The sequence below is a fragment of the Stegostoma tigrinum genome, chromosome 22 (assembly GCF_030684315.1).
Source record: "Stegostoma tigrinum isolate sSteTig4 chromosome 22, sSteTig4.hap1, whole genome shotgun sequence".
NCBI classification, from domain to species: domain Eukaryota; kingdom Metazoa; phylum Chordata; class Chondrichthyes; order Orectolobiformes; family Stegostomatidae; genus Stegostoma; species Stegostoma tigrinum.
In genome coordinates, this window is record NC_081375.1 from 3,957,518 (window position 1) to 3,978,777 (window position 21,260).

Below are 21,260 nucleotides of genomic sequence, written 5' to 3' on the forward strand. Positions count from 1 at the left end.
CCCTCATGTCTTTAAACTCAGTGAAGATCTAGTACTCTCACACCTGCATGACTTTACACAATTCATGCTCAACTCACCTCACAAATGACAATAATCACAATTCAATGTTCCACAAGCTTCTGAACAACTCAATGCAGCATCTGCTTAAGTGTACAACTCAACCCATGTTAATAAACCTGTGCCTTTCCCTTGTACTACAGTCTGCGCTCAACTACTTTGAATCTGAACGGATAGAACATACTTAGTACTGCTTTCCCAGTTCCACTAGAGAATTAGTTCAAACTTCAACTGCATTAAACAAAGTTTCTGCTCTTAACCACTACTGTGCAAGTATGTAAATGGATTTTGAGGCAGCGTACAGCAAGTTGCAGCCTTCAGCAATTCAAACAGATACAGGAATAGTAGCCATTAGATGTGAAAGCCAGCTAGCACCTATGAACTGGAATCCAGAAAGGAAAATAACAGCTTCAAAACAAGGAGTGCAAGCATTGGTAATAGAGAAGAAAGCATGATTAAAAATCTGAACACAACCACCCTAACGAAAGGGAACACACTCTCTCAGGTCTTGATGAGTTAACATTTTCTACATATGGAAAAACACATGACAAAGATGGCTTGCATTGAAGTTACCTCTCAGTGCTAAGCACAAGAAACAGAAATCAAATACAGTGGCAGCAAACAAACTACTTCTTTCCTCTGTCCCACCAGCCTCCACAAAAAGAAGTTCTAGACCTAGTTAACTTCCCTTTATATTTTTCTTATAAAGCATAATGTGCAAAACACAAATTCCTTTGACATCAGCCATGCTGTGCCATTTCAGGGTTACTCAAGCTTAGCTTCATTAAGGAGTTTTATATCTCAATTTCTAAATTAAAATTTGCAAGGTTGGCAACTTGAAGTAGGAAAAATGTCTTATTTTTATTTTTTTAAATAGAAAAACCCATTAACATTTCAATGACCAGTTTGGTTACAAAAGTTGACAGGAAAGTGCGGGCTTGTTTTTTTTTTAAAAAGTCAGTGTGAAATTTCATGAAATCCAAAATTTCCAGCGTTAATTCAAAATCTCGAGCTGTCAAACTGTGCAGACCATGCCAACCATCTGTAGCAGGAAAGTGGAATTACTTTGCTAAGAAAGAAACATTAGCAGCAGGAAAACACTACAGCACCCCAACCATATTACAAAAAAAATTCTAATTTACACGTGCACAGCATTAGCAGATCAAAGCCACAGACAAGATATGCACAGGCTATACAGACACTAGATTAAAAAAAGGGAAAAACAGTCTAAAAAATTTCACAGAAATGCACTTACCGCTGGAAAAAATTGGTGACTCAAGTAGAGTCAAAAAAGTCTGTAGCTCAAAGTAAACTGTTTAAACAGAAGCCCCCTCCCCCTCATTTTAAATATTTTTTTTTAAGAAAGAAAAATATGCACATTTTAAGGAAGTTTTAAAAAATAAACACCCGAGGTGATAATGTGAATCGGTCCACAGTGCTTACTAAGTTTAAAAACCTGCATCCCTGGTACTGCACCAGTAGTGAAAAATCACTTTCCATTGGAAAAAAACTGTAAACATTTACATTACTCCAAAATGTGTTCTACCGGCACAAATGACTGTGCACTCTAATGTGGCAAAACATTGCGTAAATTACATACCTTCCGGTCATTACTTTTTAAGTGTCTATTGCAATAAATACATGGTGTGTTGATAACAGGAAAGCAAGAGTCTCAGAATATTGCAAGAAGAGTAGATAAGTATTCCTAGTCCAGCCTTGCTGTGCACTGCCACCCCACAGCCAACTGGAATGGCAGCACCAATACTCAGGCGACTACCCCAACTACTCCTCTCCTGTTCGTAGTTTTTCAAAGTGGCTGTCGATAAGACAGCCTTAATATATTCAGAACATAGCATTGGTGAAACACAGCAAAAAAAACTCAATCGCTTGCATGCCATTGAAAAGAGCAACATTACAAATAAAGCACATCAACCATGCGTGCACACAAGTCTGGCTAGACAGTAAGCAAAATAAACATATTTCAGTTAGAACAGACACTAACTTCAAAGAGGTGCGTGGATAAAGAGCGAGAAAGGGTAGAGATGTCATTTCAAACATACTATTAAACAGACACAAAAAATTCTAAACAGGAACAGAGAAGTGCTACTTCTGTGTCGCAAGATCAAGACCGAGAGATATACACACGCAAACTTTGTCCATTTAAATTGCACTTTTCTTTTTTAAGCAGAAAGGTTTTCATTACACTCATGGTTTTATATTGTATACTTCATCTAAAGAACATGCTTGTTTTAAAAAATGGAGAATGTAAAGTGAAACCCTATCCTTTTGAGATTCCTTTGACAAAAACAACTTTGATTTAAAACAATTTTTTTTTTAAAACTGCCATATGGATGGTATGAAAGATTTGGTTTTGAGCCAAAAAAATTTTTCTAGAAAGAATGATTTTTGCACAAAGAAAACATCTGCAGCTAGCTGAACTGTACATGTTCAGGTTACTGTGGCGAATGCAATGTCTTTTTAAATTGTACTCCATCAGCTAAATTAATTCAAAACCAACATTTACAAGAATAAAGAATCTTAATACAACACTGTTGTCTTGTTTCACTGTTACCAATTAACCCATTGTCCACTTGGATCTTCTGCAGATTTCAGCTGCAACATTTATGGATCAATCTTGTTTTGCCCCTTCTTTCTTCAGTGACTGTCCACTGTGCCCAGGCTGAGAAAGGGTCAAGTTGGGATGAGGGTCCATGAAGGGGGAGGGATTAAAAAAATAGGACAAATGTTTCATTTCAGAGCTTGTGCCTTTTGCTGTGTTTGGTAATTCCCGAAGAGAGACTGTCAGTGCTTGAATTTCTGTCTCTCATGCCCGTACCACTGTCGTCACTGTTTGGCCGACTCTCGTCCATGGGCTCCTGTCTCAGTTTTAAAGCAGAATCTCTTTGCAGCTTCTGTTGCAGCTCATTGAGCCTGGCCATTACTTTATCTATGGTGTTTAAATTAATCAGGTTGAAGTCGTGCATGCTAACTAAATGAAGCAGAAAGTTCCGACAAAGGTTTTTCTCAATTATTCTTGGTCCACAAGTCTCTACAAAGAGCAGGCAGGATTGATGCATCTGATTGTCAGCAATGAACCTGTAGAGAGTAACGAGAGCCTATTAACAGATTGTTACAAGAATCAGAATTCTCTAAACACCTAATGTAATTATGCAGAAAACAGGTAAGCTTCCTCCCACAACTAAATCTAGACACGGCAGGGCATACTTGATTACTCCATTCACCTTAGTGCTAAACTCCAAATCCTAGAGTAAGTGCAAGCTGGCTGACATCAAAAATATCAGATCTGAAATTTTACATCCAATACCAAAATAGGAAGCCAATGTACCCATCTAGGTAATAAAATGTGAGGCTGCATGAACACAGCAGGCCCAGCAGCATCTCAGGAGCACAAAAGCTGACATTTCGGGCCTAGACCCTTCATCAGAGAGGGGGATGGGGTGAGGGTTCTGGAATAAATAGGGAGGTGGGGGAGGCGGATCGAAGATGGATAGAAAAGAAGATAGGTGGAGAGGAGAGTATAGGTGGGGAGGGGATAGGTCAGTCCAGGGAAGACGGACAGGCCAAGGAGGTGGGATGAGGTTAGTAGGTAGGAGATGGAGGTGCAGCTTGGGGTGGGAGGAAGGGATGGGCGAGAGGAAGGACAGGTTAGGGAGGCAGAGACAGGTTGGACTGGTTTTGGGATGCAATGCATGGAGGGGAAGAGCTGGGCTGGTTGTGTGATGCAGTGGGGGGAGGGGACGAACTAGGCTGGTTTTGGGATGCGGTGGAGGAAGGAGAGATTTTGAAGCTGGTGAAGTCCACATTGATACCATTGGGCTGCAGGGTTCCCAAGCGGAATATGAGTTGCTGTTCCTGCAACCTTCGGGTGGCATCATTGTGGCACTGCAGGAGGCCCATGATGGACATGTCATCTAAAGAATGGAAGGGGGAGTTGAAATAGTTTGCGACTGGGAGGTGCAGTTGTTTATTGCGAACCGAGAGGTGGTGTTCTGCAAAGCGGTCCCCATCTAGGTAGTCAGGATAATATCCAACCTCTCTACTGAAGTAGCTTAGTGCTTGTGAAAACATGACAAGTGAATTGTAGGTCGACAAAGCTGCACTTTCAACTAAAATGCCAGTAGTCTCAACACCTGGTTATAGTCCAACACGCTTATTTCAAAATACAAGCTATCGAAACACTGCTCCTTCATCAGGTGAGGAGCGTACAGGGGGCAGACAGCATGATACACACTAGTTACAGGGAGGTGATCACACCACAGGTTCAGTCAGGTAGATGGGTAGCTGCTAGGCAGTTTCTGTGGCTATTCCCCTTTGTAACAGGAAGCTACTTTGTTTATTTTTATTTTATTGGGGGTGGATTGCTTCTCAGGGGAGTATAATAGCAGCCACCAGGCCTGTGGTATCACAAGCTGGTTCTGCGCTAGAGCAGGGTTCGGGCAAAGATAGCAATAGTGATAGGAGGCTCACTAGTCAGGGCACATATAGGCGTTTCTGTGGCCCCACCCTGACACCAGGATGGTGTGCTGCCTCCCTGCTGCCAGGCTCAAGGATGTCTTTGTGTGGTTGCATGAAATGCTTAAGGGGGGGGGGGGGTGTACAGCCAGAGGTTATTGTGCACATTGGTACCAATGACAGAGGTAGGAGGATGGATGAGTTCCTGTGGAGTGAGTGCAGGGAGTTAGGAAAGTAGCTGAAACGCAGGACCAAGGGTATTAATCTCTGGGTTACTGAGTGCCATGTGCCAGTGAAGACAGGAATAAAAAGATAGCACAGTTGAATGCACGGATAAGGAGCTGGTGCAGGGGGCAACGTTTCAGGTTTTTGGATCATTGGAAACACTTCTAGGACAGAGGTGACCCGTACAAGACGGACAGGTGCACCCAAGCCTGAGGGAAACCAATATCCTCACAGCACGGCTCACTAGTGCTACTTGGGAGGATTTAAACTAGAGAGGCAGGGGGCTGGGAACCACAACTGCAGGTCGGCAAGAGGAGGGATTGAGGGAGCAGGTAGACGTTAGGACCAGTCAGAAAGGAAGAACAGGTAGAGACAGGTAAATGAAAACTATGGTACTGGCAGACTGACTGAAGTGTGTTTATTTCAATGCAGGGAGTACTGTAGGTAAGAGAGATGGGCATAGAGCATGGATCAGCACACGAGACTATGACGTTGTGGTCATTTGGAGACTTAGTTGAGAGGAGGACAGGACTGGGTGCTCAACATTCCAGCGTTTCGTTGTGTTACTACTCAGAGAATGTCACATCTGCACTCGGGCAATTGGAGGGCTCATCCACTTGGGCAATGCGGGCAGCGCAGTGACTCAGTGGTTAGTACTGCTGCCTCACAGTACCAGGGGCCCTGGTTCAATTCTGACTGTATGTGGGAGTTTGCATATTCTCCCCAAGTCTGAGTGGATTTCCTCCAGATGCTTCAGTTTCCTCCTAGAGTCCAATGATGCTAAATTGCCTATTGTATCCAGGGATGTGTGAGCTAGGTGAAATAGCCATGGGAAATGCAGGGTTATACGGGTGAGATGCTATTTGGAGGATCACTGTCCACTCTGTGGGCCAAATTGGCTTCCACACCATGGGGATCCCATTAGAGACAGCTCAAAGATGGGTATAAATCAATCACACTGTTGGCATTATGCTATAGGCCCTCCAAAAGCCACCGAGTCATTGTGGAGCAAATATGTAGGCAGATTATACAAAGATGCATTAGCTGCCAGTGGGTGACGTTAACTTGTCTAATATTGACTGGGACTCCCTTACAGCAAGTTGCTTAGACAATGCAGAATTTGTCATGCGCATTCAAAAGGGCTTTCTTGAAACAAAATGCAGATAGTCCAATTGACCGGGGGTGCCATTTCGGACCTTGCATTGATTAATGAGCCTGGCCAGGTGACAGATCTTCTATTGGAAGAGCATGTTGGAAATAGTGATCGCAACTCATAGAACATAGAACATTACAGCACAGTACAGGTCCTTCGGCCCTCGATGTTGTGCCGACCTGTCATACCGATCTGAAGCCCATCTAACCTACACTATTCCATGTACGTCCATATGCTTAACCAATGACGACTTAAATGTACCTAAAGTTGGCAAATCTACTACCGTTGCAGGCAAAGCGTTCCATTCCCTTACTACTGAGTGAAGAAACTACCTCTGACATCTGTCCTATATCTTTCACCCCTCAATTTAAAGCTATATAACTCCTTAAGTTTTAAGATATCTATGAATAAGGATAAGTCAGGATCTTGTGACAAGGTACTAAATTAGGGCAGGGCAAATAAAGTCAGTATTAGGCTAGGGAGTGTTAACTGGGAGGAGCTGTTATCAGGCAAGTCCACATTTGACATGCAGGAACTGCTTAAAGATCTGAGCAGAGTTTAGGACTGGCATGTTCCAGCAAGGAGGAAGGACTAGGATGGCAAGCTAAGGGGTTCTTGAATAAAGAGGGAGTTTGTGAATTTAGTCGAAAAGGAAAGAAGCAGCACATGTAAGGTTTACGAAGCTGAAGTCGAACAGGGCCCGGAGGAATATAAAGAAACCAGGAAAAGACTCAAGCAGAGAATTAGGACAGCAAGGAGTTATTAAGTGACCTTGGCAGGTAGGGTTAAAGAGAATCCCAAGGCATTCTATACATACATCAAAAATAAAGGGATAACTAGCGAGAAGGTAGGATCATCAAGGATTGAAGGCAAAGGATGTGGGCCAAATCCCAAATGAGTACTTCGCATCAGTATTCACCCAGAAAAAGGATTTGGAGGATAGTGAGATTTGTGTTGAGCATGCTAATTGCTTTAGCATTTTGAGATCAATAAAGGTGGTGTTGGATCTCTTGAGCATTAAGATGGTTAAGCCACCAGTTTATTGAGGCTGGAGAGAGGGGAGATTGCTGGGGCCTCGACCAAGATCTTTGTACCATTGTTAGCCATTGGACAGGTCCCAAAACACTGGTAAATAGCTAAAGTTGCTCCTCCATTCAAGAAAGGAAAGAGAGATAATCCTGGAAATTACAGGCTGGTGAGTCTCATATCAGTGGCTTGGAAGCTATTGGCAAGAATTCTTGGATTGGATTAATGTGCATTTTGAAGAGCATGGCCTAACTAGAGATAGTCAGCATGGGTTTGTGCAGGGTAGGTCATGTCATACCAACTTGACTGAGTTTTGAGGAAGCAAAGATGATCAATGAAGGTAGTAAGGCTATCAAACAAGGTCCCTATGATAGGCTCAACCAGAATATTAACATACATGGAGTGCACAGTGACTAGGTTGCATGGATTCAGAATTGGCTTATCCAAAGAAAGCAGAGTGTAGTGGTGGGAAAGGTGTTTTTCAGGCCGGAGGTGAGTGACTTGTGGCATTGTGCAGGGATCCATACTGGGATCTGTTTTGACATATAAATGACTTGGATGAAAGTGTAGAGATAACAAGGTGTAGAGCTGGATGAACACAGCAGGCCAAGCAACATCAGAGGAGCAGGAAGGCTGACGTTTCAGGCTCAGACCCTTCTTCAGAAAATCCGATTTTCTGAAGAAGGGTCTAGGCCCGCAACGTCAGCCTTCCTGTTCCTCTGATGCTGCTTGGCCTGCTGCGTTCATCCAGCTCTACACCTTGTTATCTCAGATTCTCCAGCATCTACAGTTCCTGTTATCTCTGGATAAAAGTGTAGTTGGGTGGGTTAGTAAATTTACAGATGATACAAAGATGGGAGCAGTTGCAGATAGTGTAGAAGGTTGTCAAAGGATACAGAGGGATATAGATCAGTTGCAGATATGGGTACAGAAATGGCAGATAGAGTTTAGTCTGAGTACACGCGAGGTGCTGCACTTTGGGAGATCCAATGTTAAGTAACAGTATACAGTTAATAGCAAGACTCTGAACAGCACTGATTAAGTAGGGATCTTGGGGTTCAAGTCCATAGGTCCCTGCAAGTTGCCACCCAAGGTGGTAAAGAATATATACTAGCATGCTGGCTTGACTAGTCAGGGAATTAAGAACAAAAGTTAGGATGTCATGTTGCAGCTTTATAAGGCTTTGGTTAGGCCACACTTACATTTGTATTCAATTCTGGTCACTACATTACAGGAAGGATAACGAGGCTTTGGACAGCATGCAGAAGAAGTTTATTGAGGGTATGAGTTACAAGGAGAAGCTAGGAAAACTTGGACTGTTTTCTATGGAGCAGAGACTGACGGGAGACGTGACAAAATTGAGATGCACAGATATAGAGTTGATGGTCAGAATCATTTTCCTCCAAGAGTTGAGTGTCAAATACAAGAGGGCATGCATTTAGTGTGAAAGGGGCAAGTTCAAGAAAGACACGAGGGGAAAGTTGTTTTCTTCTTTTCATACAGAGCAGGAGGAATCTGGCAAACAACACCATAGGGACGTTTAAGTGACTTTTAGATAAAGACATGTATATGCAAGCAATGGAGGAATATTGACCAAGGGCAGGCAGAAGCGATTTGTTTCATGCGGCGTCAGGTTCAGCACAACACTGTGGGCCAAAGTGCTGTGCTGTACAGTTATGTTCTAAGAGACTCAAATTATTAGGGCGACAGGGGCATAGCAGGGGAATGAAATAGATTAGATTATTCTGCAGACAGCCAACATGGGGTCAATAGGCTGAATAGACTACTTGATAGGTGAGACTTAAGGAAAGCTATCACATGCTCACTAAGGCAGATTTCTGATTTAGGAAACATCACTTAAACATCAAGTTCACGCAGTGCTCTGTCAAATACAAAGGCCAGTTTCACATACAAAACCCACACAAATAAAAGTCAGAAGTGACCAGCTAAAGGGGGTTGGAGGATATTGGTGAGGAATGCTTGTCCAGGTAGAAGATCTTCCTGCTCCTCAGTATGCTACTGGGGGTCTTGATTATTCAACTAAAGACACCCCAACCAAAAATAATTCTCCCAGCACCTTATTAATATGTGCAGAAATTCATTATCCAATTTTAGAAATCTCTATAAGCTGTTAACAGTGATTCCTGTTCAAGTGTAGATCATTTCCTCAACCAGATCATAACTCACACTGGGACTTAAAGGGCTGCAAATACTCCTATCCAACAGAAACATTTCTCAACTTATTCCTTTTGCTCCACACTTCTAGATTAGGAATTGATCAAATTGCTCTGAATGCAACAAGCACAGCCACAGTTGCAACAAAGGCACATTCTATTTGTTAATTTCATGGTTAAAATGAGAAATTCACAATTTAACATATTCAATTTTTGAAAGACCTGGGTTAACACAAAAGTATCAAGTATCTGTTCTAACCATCTCTGGACTTTTCAAACATGAAAAACTCAGGATGCATCCTGAACAGCAGTTGGTAATTTGCTACTGCTTCAGAACACATTATCCTATTACAATATTCTACAGCAAACAGACCAGCCAATGGAGATTAACAAGATCTAAAAATTACCCATGCTTCATAACGTGCAGATTCCACAGTTTCATTACTTCTTTCTCTCCTTCATTAACATCAGTGAACTCATCGATTTGCTGTAGTTTAAAGAAAAACAAAAATCAAACTCACTTTCCTTATGCCAGCAATGGCAGAAACATTTCTTAAACAAATAGTAAAAACCAAAAAGGTTGTACTAAGGTAAAACACTGCTGAACTCATTACAGTGAAATACAATTGATAGGAAGGTTTATCAATTGTAAAAGCTTAATCTCTTCATTAGTTGCACAGCCAAAGATCATTATAATTTGAGGTGAACTCACCATCTACACCAAGTTAGCTGAACATGAAGCTTTGATTATCATCTCCAACAGTACTGCAGAGGGGAGCTAAAGAAATTGAATTTGAGTTCAATTGGAGATGTCAGAGACAGGACCAGTTAAGTTGTGATCCTCACTCACCATCCCAAAACAAGACTGGAGGGTGGCGACAGTTTCAGGCATCAGGAATTTCACAACACCCATCATCTTCAAAGGGTGGGTGGAAGTGATATACATAAATAAATCATACTGGGTGAACAGGAAGGGGAAAATGAGGAATTATATGCTTGCCTGACATTCCAATGAAAGATCAAAGACCAATTTGCTATCTCAACACCATCATCATGCACCTAAACACTTTGTACAGCAGTCCTTTGATGAAGTACTGAATACTAACTGTAATGGTTTTCTCTCTCAGCCACTCAGGATCCTTTTCATCCTCACTGTCCACATCCATCTCCTGTGGCCGGAGCGGCAGACAAGTGTCACTATGGAAATAAAGTCGGTTGTGGCCACTGATGTAGGTCCGCTGTTGCTCCACTTCCCCATCTTCAGACTCCAAGAACTCAGAGAGACTGGGTTTTGTGCGTTTTGGCCTTTAAAAAATAAATTACCAGAAGATTTGAATGAACCAGCCTTGACAGACACCTTGCAGTCTACATACAAATTAAAATGCTCCATGATCATAACATCACTTTCCCCTAAAATACATACAAGTACATCCATGTATAAATGCAACAGAAGTAACTTATTTTCTGCCTCTATCTCCTGAAGCTACCAATTGTCAAACAATCGTCAGGAGCCAAACATACCCCACGGTTTGGGAAGACTTATCACTCCATTTCCAGCTTGAAATTCATCAACTGCTCATTGAACCTGGAACCGCGTCCAAATAGGCCAATGGGAGCAGGCTGATGACAGTAGAAGGCTCAGATTTCCCCCAGAGTTCCCTGCTCAACTGGGCTGAAATGAGACAATGAAGGTAGCACATTTCTTTTGACAACATAAAACCTACACATTCAATCCACAAGTCAATAATCCTGAACTTCAAAGAGACCAGAAGGATTAAACAGGAAAGGCTTCAAATAATTTTATTTTTCGTGTTTTACATTAATCATTTGTTTACTCTAACTTAAATGACCAGGAAGATCACAATAGCATTTACCAGTTATTTACTGGAAAATGTTTGATTCCCAATCGTCATTAGTTCACACAAGTGCAACTGAAGGGTCAATTACATCAATGAGACCCAAGCAGTAGGAAGAATTTGACTGCATTTTTATGCATTTTTTGTCCTTTTTGCAAGCTTTCTTAAACTATTGCTTCATTGCTGGATAAGTCCAAAAGAACAACACCTAGAATCGCTACAGCTCACAGCTAAAGAGACAACATATTAAATGAGGGACAGGCAATGCATGTCACCCTCTTGGTTCCAAGTGGTTTACATAGAAAGTATGAAAAGACCAAGGATCACATGGTAATGCAACTCTAGATGGCTGAGGAAAGCAAACTGATTTATGAAAATACAAAAGCCACTACTGCACCAATACAACACAAGGGCATGTGTACGTCATTACCTGCAGACTAATATGTGAGTCACTGGCGTCCTTTTCACAGGACCATTGCGGCTAAAGGCAAACCCAGGCTGGGAGTGAATATCCTGAGGATTTCCTGCATAAGAGCCGTCATAACACTCATTGATAGATACGTCTATCCTAGCACCTTTAGGATGAGGCTGCAAAGAAATACCAAAATGAGAAGCTCCATAAATCAATTAGCCCGAAGAACTCTATAGTCAACACAAAGAGATCAACAAGCTTCTGGAGTAATGAACAGATGTAGAACTAACCTAACTCCCTTCAGCAACACTACTCTAACATCTTATTGAAATCCACTTCGCACTTACAAAATTACGTGACTCCTATGATAACATACAGGCTCCCCTGCCAACCTGCATCCAATGACATCTGCAAAGCAAGTTAATACACTTACAAAGTTGGTTATTAAAGAAAGCAATTTGTTGAATCCTGTATCCAGTAAAGCTACAAAAAATTCAAAGTTGTTCTTTCAAATTCTGACAATGGGGAATTCAGATTCAATGTATTTTTGTTCCATAATCAGACACCAATGCAGTACCAGATGCTTAAACTGCAGAGAAATAAGTATTTTCAACTCCATCACAAACTTGAGCCCACAGCATGACGCCAACATTTGAGCATCACCAAAACTAGATTTAGAGAAAACAAGTCTAGAGCTTCCTTAAATTCAATAGTTTGGGAGATGAGGAAATTATTTTTGTCATCTAATTTCCTGTCCCCTTGAGAAGGGGATCATCCACCCTTTAGAAACACTGCAATTGCATGTACTGCATGTACACTTACAATGCTGTTAGGGAGGTAATGCATCCATTTGGTTGAAAACAACTGAAGTTGCTGGTGCATGTTCAGAAGTGTGCAAAAGGGCATCTGGTCACAACCAAGGTAGAGTTATTAACATCAAGGTAGTTTACAGTGATTTCCTATATTAATCTGCCCTAACGTCAATCATCTGGGGTTGTCATTTTTGTTTAAACTCATTTACAGGTTGAGAGTAGTGGTAGCCAGTACTGATTGACCATCCCTATCTGTCCTCAATGAGGTAGCAGTGAGCTATCATCTTGAACAGCTGCAGTCACACATTATAGGCAGATCCACAATGCCATTAGGGATGGCACGCAAGATTCTGAACCAGCGACACCGAAGGAACAGTAATATATTGCCAAGTGAGGATAATCAGTAGCTTGAAGGGGTACTTGCTGGTGGTAGTTCTTCCCATATTTCTACTGCCCATGTCCTGGATTTTGGCACTGTTTAAGGTGCCTTGGTGAATTTCTGCAGTCGTCTTTTAGATCGAACATATTGCTGTGACTGAGTGCCAGTGAGAGGGAGCAGGTGTTTGTAGATGTGGTGCCAATCAGGTGGACTGCATTGTTGTTGGAGTTGCACTCATCCAGGCAAGTGGGGAGTCTGCCATCACTCTCCTGATTTGTGCCTGGTAGATGTAGTACAGGTTTTGGGGAGTAAGGATTTGATACAATGGTCACTTCTTTGGTGAAGTGATCAGATGGTGTGGTGAAAAGCCATTTATAAAAGCCCTTTTAACACAATAAGCTAAATGTGCCTCAGAGCAGCATTAAACAAATTATGACACCAAACTACATACTGGGTCAAACATCTGTTTTAAAATTACTTCTTGAAGGAGCAGGTTGAATTAAAACTGGAGAGAGATACCGGATGTATTTTCTGGTTCTTAGGGCCCTGACATGGCGGTGCTGGGAGGGGGGACGAGAGAGCGCGACAGAGAGCGCGACAGAGAGCGCGACAGAGAGCGCGACAGAGAGCGCGACAGAGAGCGCGACAGAGAGCGCGACAGAGAGCGCGACAGAGAGCGCGACAGAGAGCGCGACAGAGAGCGCGACAGAGAGCGCGACAGAGAGCGCGACAGAGAGCGCGACAGAGAGCGCGACAGAGAGCGCGACAGAGAGCGCGACAGAGAGCGCGACAGAGAGCGCGACAGAGAGCGCGACAGAGAGCGCGACAGAGAGCGCGACAGAGAGCGCGACAGAGAGCGCGACAGAGAGCGCGACAGAGAGCGCGACAGAGAGCGCGACAGAGAGCGCGACAGAGAGCGCGACAGAGAGCGCGACAGAGAGCGCGACAGAGAGCGCGACAGAGAGCGCGACAGAGAGCGCGACAGAGCGGTTTTAAATTACGAACTTACAAAAGGAAAAAAAAATTACAGAAATCTTGGAGGGATTTGGGGCTGGAAGAGGTTGCAGTAATATGGAGGGCCAAAGCCATACATGTGTTCAAAACAAAGGAAATGAAAGTAAATATTCAGATATTGCTTAACTGGGAGTCACTGCCAGAGATGACGGGGCACTAAGACTTGTTGCAAAGTCAGACACAAGCTGCAGAGGTCCGGGTGACCCAAGTTTACTTAGAGTAGGACATGGGAGCAGAGGACTGCACTGAAGTGGTCAAGTCTAGAGCTAACAAAGGCACGTAATGTTTTCAGCAAATGAGCTGAGGTATGGAGATGGAATAGGCAGCACTGAGTGAACGGGGAAGTAAATGTTCAGTAGTGCATCCTCCATCAAACAAAGCTCCAAGATTACAAACGGATGCATTTAGAGGGAAAAGAAAAAAATCTTGCCAAGACAAAAAAATCAAAGACTGATCCCAGCTGGCTGCATGGTCCTTTTTAAGAGACTTCGATGAAATTCACACACACCACATAATTGAAGATAAATCTGCTATGGCAAAGCTTGAGGTGTTTAAGCAGGCTGTACAACTTCCGACAGTTCAATGTGCACCAAGGACAGTGCAAATCATCTCTAGCTTCAGTTTGCTGGCGTGTGTTGTTGTTGTAAAGAAACTGTGAAAATAAATGCAAGCAGTTAAAAGTTGAAAGTCATTTCTTCCTTAAATATGACTTATTCGACAATGCAGGCTATGGTATGCAATGTCTATTGAGCGCCTGGAAGCTACCAATTAGAAAATGTGAATGCCTTATAATGAACAAAATTACAATTTGCTTAGCTGGACAGGTAGCTGTATAATTTATGACAAACTAACTGACCCCAGAGCTTTCAGCACGATAAATATGTACTTCCCATCACAGCAGATGGAAAGCTTGCTGCTAGATTTAATTAACGAGATCTGGCATGAAAAACAATGAAATGGAATCACATTGAATATGAACTCTAATCGGAAAGAAATGTGATCTGTCAAATTGAGCCTCCGTGATAAGCCACTGACAGAGCAGCCATTTTACGTTTGGTCTCTGGAAGCTTAATGCAGCTACAATTGAAGAATAACCTTATCCTAAGATCATTCGGTTCCCTTTGATTTAGATCACAGTTCTCAGTTAGACACTTTAAAATAAAAAAGTTATTTTAAATATTTCTGGTGCATTTGAAAACTGCTTTAAACCATGCTACAAGACCACCATTGCTGGTTTTGGACTTGGTATTGAGGCTTTGGAAAGGGAGAGTGAGCTGATTAAAATCAAAACAAAAGCCGGAAGAACTGTAGATGCTGTACATCAGTAACAAAAAACAGAAGTGGCTGGAAAAGCTCAGGAGACCTAGCAACATCTGAGAAGGGGAAAAAAAAAATCAGTTAACGTTCCAGACGCTGCCAGGCATGCTGAGCTTTTCACGCAACTTGTTCTCGTACTTGGTTAAAATCAAGTTACCTCCAAGTGAGGCTGCACTGTGGAGAAGCCGAATATTTGAAAATTCACAGTCCCTTGCATAGGACTGTACTGAAATCATCAAGTCTGGCAGTAACAAAAGGTAGAAATATGAATTCAGCAAGTGAGCTGAGATATGAGATAAAATAGGAGGCACCAGATCAACAGCTAAGTGGATTTTGGTAGCTCATCTTCCAAGATTTAAAAACACTGCTGTGCACAATCTCCACTCCCACTTCAGTCCAGTTTGTATTCTGACTGACAGGTAAGCAGTCAAACACATCTGTAGCCCATGCCCACTTCTTAAAAAGAGAGAAGCATGCTGCCATGACTGTTTACTGTACCTGATAAAATATCCTTAATTTCTGTCGTGGCTCCACTGAAACTTGCTCCTTTTTATTTTGAAGTTCAGTCGTCACAGAATCTTTTACGGCTGTATATTAAAAAAAAATTAAACAAAATGTGCATCTGGAATTTCTTGTTCACACTCCTCCATAATTCAGACTTGCTCACACTGACGTTGCATTGACTGGACTCAGTAAACATCAATTCTAGCTTTGTCAAGAAGTATCATTCGCTGTTGTTTTTCATTAATAAATTTTTGTAACCAGGTCTTTTGCTTGATATCTCGGATTGTTGTGACAGATCCTATGCCAGTGTTCAAAGAGCAGGAGTGCTCTCCAGTATCCTGGGCAATACCTATCCTATCAATATTACTAAACTAAATGATCTGATTTTTTATTTCACTACAGCACAGCAACCTTTCATTGTTGTGCAAACAACACTAATTGGCTTGCTCCATTCAAGAATTCCTGCACATTTGTCTGTTTAAAGTACAGGATCTAAACCTACTAGAATTTGCTAAGCTCCAAGAACTGTTTCCCCCTCCCAATTCATTTGGGGGTCATGGGTATTGCTGACTGGGCAACATTTATTACTTGATCCTAGTTGGTCTTGAAGATGATGGTGAGCTGATGCCTTGAAATGCTGCAGTCCACATGCTGACAATGCTCCTAGGGAGCTCCAGAACTTTGACCCAGCTACAGTGAGGGAGCAGTGATAGATTTCCAAGTCAGGATGGAAAGTAGCTCGGAAGGAACATGCAGCTCATAATATTCCTATAAAGATCTGCTGCCCTAGTCCTTCGAGATGGAAATGGTCATTGATCTGGAAGTGTTTTTTTAAGGATCTTGAGAAACATTTCTGCAGTGTATCTTTGCAGATAATAGCAGCAGTGTGTACCGAGTGTCAGTAGCAGAGGGAATGCATATGGTGACAATCAAGCAGGCTTTTCCCTGGATGGTGTCAAGCTTCTTGTGTTAGCGGAGCAGCACCCATCCACAAAAGTGGGAGCATTCCATCACACTTGTGACTTGTGCCTAATTATTGTCAGCATTTTCATCTTAAGTCATGAACAAAAAGGTTGCAAATAGGGAGCACTGATCCTTGTAGGGTTGCAGGAACTAACCTGCTCAACTTGTAAATGCCTGTTTAACCCTATTCTCTATTGCCTGCCTGTTAAACAATCTCCTGCCATGCAAAAAACATTATCCTCTACCTTTGTACTGCTGAGATCCTGTCTGCTCTCAGATGAACATCTGAGATGGAGAAGCAGGTGAATCACCGTTGTATACCAGCAAATATTTGTCCTTCAAATCAACCCTACCAAGAATTGACTTATTGCTCACATCTAATATTCAAGGAATCTTAATGGTTCACAATTCAGGCACATCAGCCAATGATGTTTTCTACCTCAGAAGTAATACTGCAGCAGTGAATTTCAGTCGCAGCCACAGAAGGCAATTGAGGCCAAAGAATTGAATGTTTTCAAGGAGGGCATCAACATGGATCTTGATGCTAAAGAGATTAAAGGGTGCCCAGAGAAGGCAGGAACAGAGTACCTAGTTGGGTGATCAGCCACCATCATACTGAACAGTGCAGCAGGTTTGAAGGGCCAAATGGCCCACACCCTAATTCCTATTTTTCTGAAGAAGGGTCTCGACCCGAAAGATCAGCTTTCCTGCTCCTCTGATGCTGCTTGGCCTGCTGTAATCATCCAGCTCTACACCTTGTTATTGCCTACTTGCTATGTTTCACAATTTCAGACCAAGGATGTCATATAAATGTATATCTGGTGTTATTTAAAAGAGAATGGATTGCAAACAGCAACTTCAACCACATCTCCCCCATTCACCGCTGAACACAAATTTACTTGATTTCAGTTAAACATGAACTTGAGAATAATGCACGTGACCACAATTTTTGATTTAGCATACACGCAGGTGAGAATGAATATTCTTCACGACCATCGAGAAATGTTTTCTCACTCTTCAGGTGCAGTGTTGTAATTACAGTAATGCTATGTTACTAATCCTGGGGACAAGGGTTCAAATCCTGATAATCATTTAATAATCTGAATAAGAGTTCTTTCAAAATACTGAGGTCAAAACTGATGCGAGTTCAAGTTTTTACCGAGGGTCTGTGCTGGTTTCACCGAGTTGAGCTTGGTCTCTGCAACTGGGATATCTGTATTGCGAGTTGAAAGAGGCTTAGCAACTGGAGCTGTGGATCTATCCACCGCATCTCCTGTCCATCGAAGGGTGAACTGGAGTGTAGGACCCTGAGAAAAGGTTTCAAAAGGATGTAACCGCTGCAAAACAAAAATATAGTAATTAGAGCAAAAAAAGCTTGAGGTACTACTGCAAAATTCAAAATATCAACAAGCAGACTGTAAGATAAAGAACAGAAGCCACAGGAGACTTTCAAGTTGTTGAGTGTAAAGCTGACAACTAAAAAGAAGAATCAAATCTGCTCAAATGCTGTGAAAATATTATGCCACAAGCCATCAAAAAGGACAGAGTAATGCATTTAACTCAGCATTGCAATGTCTGGAAATGAAAATTCCAGGGTCAGGGCAATACGCACCTTCCCATCCAGAATAGTTTCCCATGTTGCTCTTTTCTTGCTAACAGGGCATTCATCCATTTCTTGCATGGCTACTTCATACTCCCCGTCAAGCAGCTGCAACCTCCTGCAGATAAACAGCATCAGATTCAGGGAAGTACAATTACATGCACAAAACTTAGAAATGTAACAGTGGCCACAGTGAGCAGCATTGCTGAGACAAGGGTCAAGATAAGAAACTGCTACTGGAAGGTGAAGTTAAACAGTGTATTTTCATTCCAGAACAGGCAACTGCTCCACAGGAAATCTATTCACTCAGATCTTGCCTTAGGACACGCATGTTGCAATGTGCCCAGGCTGGGATGCTCGTGTCTGGAGTGAAGGGTTTTTAAGAGTGTCTGTGGTTCTATCTTTTACTTTTTAACAAAGGTGCTCCCAAGTCTGATCTTCAAGCAAATCAATTAAACACTGACATACAAAACAGCAACATGAGTAGGCCATTCAGTACCTCAGGTACGCTCCACCATTCAATGGGATCATGGCTGATCATCTTACAAAGTACTATGTTTCCACTCATCCCCATACTCTTCACATTCCTTTAGCCCCAAGAATTAGATTTATCCCCTTGAAGAACCACAGCATGCCAGCACATTTTTTCAAACATGTTTATCTGTTGCACATTGCAGCTTACCCATACTACATTGTATCAAAAGTTAGCCTTGAAAGGAAAGACAACATATACACATACGCATAGCCCTTTCAGTTGTATATCATACATGTAACTACCTACCTATTCTTATCAAAGACGGTCATCTGAGCAACAAATGTTTTCTCCCCATCATCTTTGTGAGACGAATTACGCTTGCGCCTACTAGGAATCTCGTCTGTTACTTCTTAAAAAAGATATCAATATCATATCATGAGTGGAGATTTCAGTTATTTATAGGATAAGGTTATCAAATGTGAACATGAGCACAACTGCAAGCCTTCCAGAAACAGTTCAGTTCAACCACACTGAATGATACAGAAACCAAAATTAATCAATGTCGTCTGAAAGATTAAAACACATTTAATTCAAAACATAACATTCTTTTACCAGTTTGTGGGCCATGGTTTGTCGAGACACTCGCATCTCAACAGGAACCAACTGACAAACTCCCAGGACTTTTTAAACTAATACCAAATTCAGTAAGAGACCTTAGTCAAGAACGTAACATTGCTACTAGACAAAACCAATGCCCAGGAATAGAGGATTACATGCAGGCAAGGAAAGAGCTCAAAAATGGTCTGAGGAGAGCCAGGAGGGGGCACGAGAAAGGCTTGGCAGAAGGAATCCGGGAAAACACAAAGGCATTTTACACTTACGTGAGGAATAAGAGAATGGTCAAAGAAAGAGTAGGGCCGATCAGGGATAGCATAGGGAACTTGTGTGTGGAGCCTGAGGAGGTAGGGGAAGCCCTAAATGAGTTTTTTGCTTCTGTCTTTACGAAAGAAACGACCTGTGTAGTGAATGAAACCTTTGAAGAGCAGGTGTGCATGCTGGAATGGATAGAGATAGAGGAAGCTGATGTACTGAAAATTTTGTCAAACATTAAGATTGACAAGTCGCCAGGCCCGGATCAGATTTGTCCTCGGCTGCTTTGGGAAGCGAGAAATGCAATTGCTTCGCCACTTGCGAAGATCTTTGCATCCTCGCTCTCCACTGGAGTCGTACCTGAGGACTGGAGAGAGGCAAATGTAATTCCTCTCTTCAAGAAAGGAAATAGGGAAATCCCCGGCAATTATAGACCGGTAAGTCTCACGTCTGTCGTCTGCAAGGTGTTAGAAAGGATTCTGAGGGATAAGATTTATGACCATCTGGAAGAGCATGGCTTGATCAAATACAGTCAACACGGCTTTGTGAGGGGTAGGTCATGCCTTACGAACCTTATCGAGTTTTTTGAGGATGTGACTAGTAAGGTTGATGAGGGTCAAGCTGTGGATGTGGTGTATATGGACTTCAGTAAGGCATTTGATAAGGTTCCCCATGGAAGGCTCATTCAGAAGGTCAGGAGGAATGGGATACAGGGGAACTTAGCTGCTTGGATACAGAATTGGCTGGCCAACAGAAGACAGCGAGTGGTAGTAGAAGGAAAATATTCTGCCTGGAAGTCAGTGGTGAGTGGGGTTCCACAGGGCTCTGTCCTTGGGCCTCTACTGTTTGTAATTTTTATTAATGACTTGGACGAGGGAATTGAAGGATGGGTCAGCAAGTTTGCAGACGACACAAAGGTCGGAGGTGTCGTTGACAGTGTAGAGGGCTGTTGTAGGCTGCAGCGGGACATTGACAGGATGCAGAGATGGGCTGAGAGGTGGCAGATGGAGTTCAACCTGGATAAATGCGAGGTGATGCATTTTGGAAGGTCGAATTTGAAAGCTGAGTACAGGATTAAGGATAGGATTCTTGGCAGCGTGGAGGAACAGAGGGATCTTGGTGTGCAGATACATAGATCCCTTAAAATGGCCACCCAAGTGGACAGGGTTGTTAAGAAAGCATATGGTGTTTTGGCTTTCATTAACAGGGGGATTGAGTTTAAGAGTCGTGAGATCTTGTTGCAGCTCTATAAAACTTTGGTTAGACCGCACTTGGAATACTGCGTCCAGTTCTGGGCGCCCTATTATAGGAAAGATGTGGATGCTTTGGAGAGGGTTCAGAGGAGGTTTACCAGGATGCTGCCTGGACTGGAGGGCTTATCTTATGAGGAGAGGTTGACTGAGCTCGGTCTCTTTTCATTGGAGAAAAGGAGGAGGAGAGGGGACCTAATTGAGGTATACAAGATAATGAGAGGCATAGATAGAGTCGATAGCCAGAGACTATTTCCCAGGGCAGAAATGGCTAGCACGAGGGGTCATAGTTTTAAGCTGGTTGGTGGAAAGTATAGAGGGGATGTCAGAGGCAGGTTCTTTACGCAGAGAGTTGTGAGAGCATGGAATGCGTTGCCAGCAGCAGTTGTGGAAGCAAGGTCATTGGGGTCATTTAAGAGACTGCTGGACATGCATATGGTCACAGAAATTTGAGGGTGCATCCATGAGGATCAATGGTCGGCACAACATTGTGGGCTGAAGGGCCTGTTCTGTGCTGTACTGTTCTATGTTCTATGTTCTATGAATATAGGCTATTCAGCAAATTTTGGGGCCAAGAAATAAAAATTAAGGAGAGATTAAGTATGATCACCGAATAGCCAACTGTCCAGTTTGACTGAAGATTTCATACTGCAATTAACACCCATCATTAATGCCACACTCAATGAGAAACCTGCAAAGG

The 21,260-nt window shown here is 42.5% G+C and overlaps 1 protein-coding gene across 3 annotated transcripts in view; it reads right to left on the reverse strand.

The window, feature by feature from the left end:
* Positions 1–899: 899 nt before the first annotated feature.
* Positions 900–21,260, reverse strand: part of suz12b (SUZ12 polycomb repressive complex 2 subunit b) — a 59,525-nt gene continuing 39,164 nt past the window's right edge. For all 3 annotated transcript variants that reach the window (XM_048555062.2, XM_048555064.2, XM_048555065.2), the window contains 9 exons: positions 18,747–18,849; positions 17,978–18,083; positions 17,525–17,702; positions 15,397–15,485; positions 14,090–14,233; positions 11,395–11,552; positions 10,215–10,413; positions 9,516–9,595; positions 900–3,153 (listed from right to left, as the gene is read on the reverse strand). In XM_048555062.2, coding sequence (XP_048411019.1) covers positions 2,811–3,153; positions 9,516–9,595; positions 10,215–10,413; positions 11,395–11,552; positions 14,090–14,233; positions 15,397–15,485; positions 17,525–17,702; positions 17,978–18,083; positions 18,747–18,849 — 1,400 coding nt within the window. In that variant the 3' untranslated portion in view covers positions 900–2,810. The remainder of the gene's footprint in view (positions 3,154–9,515; positions 9,596–10,214; positions 10,414–11,394; positions 11,553–14,089; positions 14,234–15,396; positions 15,486–17,524; positions 17,703–17,977; positions 18,084–18,746; positions 18,850–21,260) is intronic.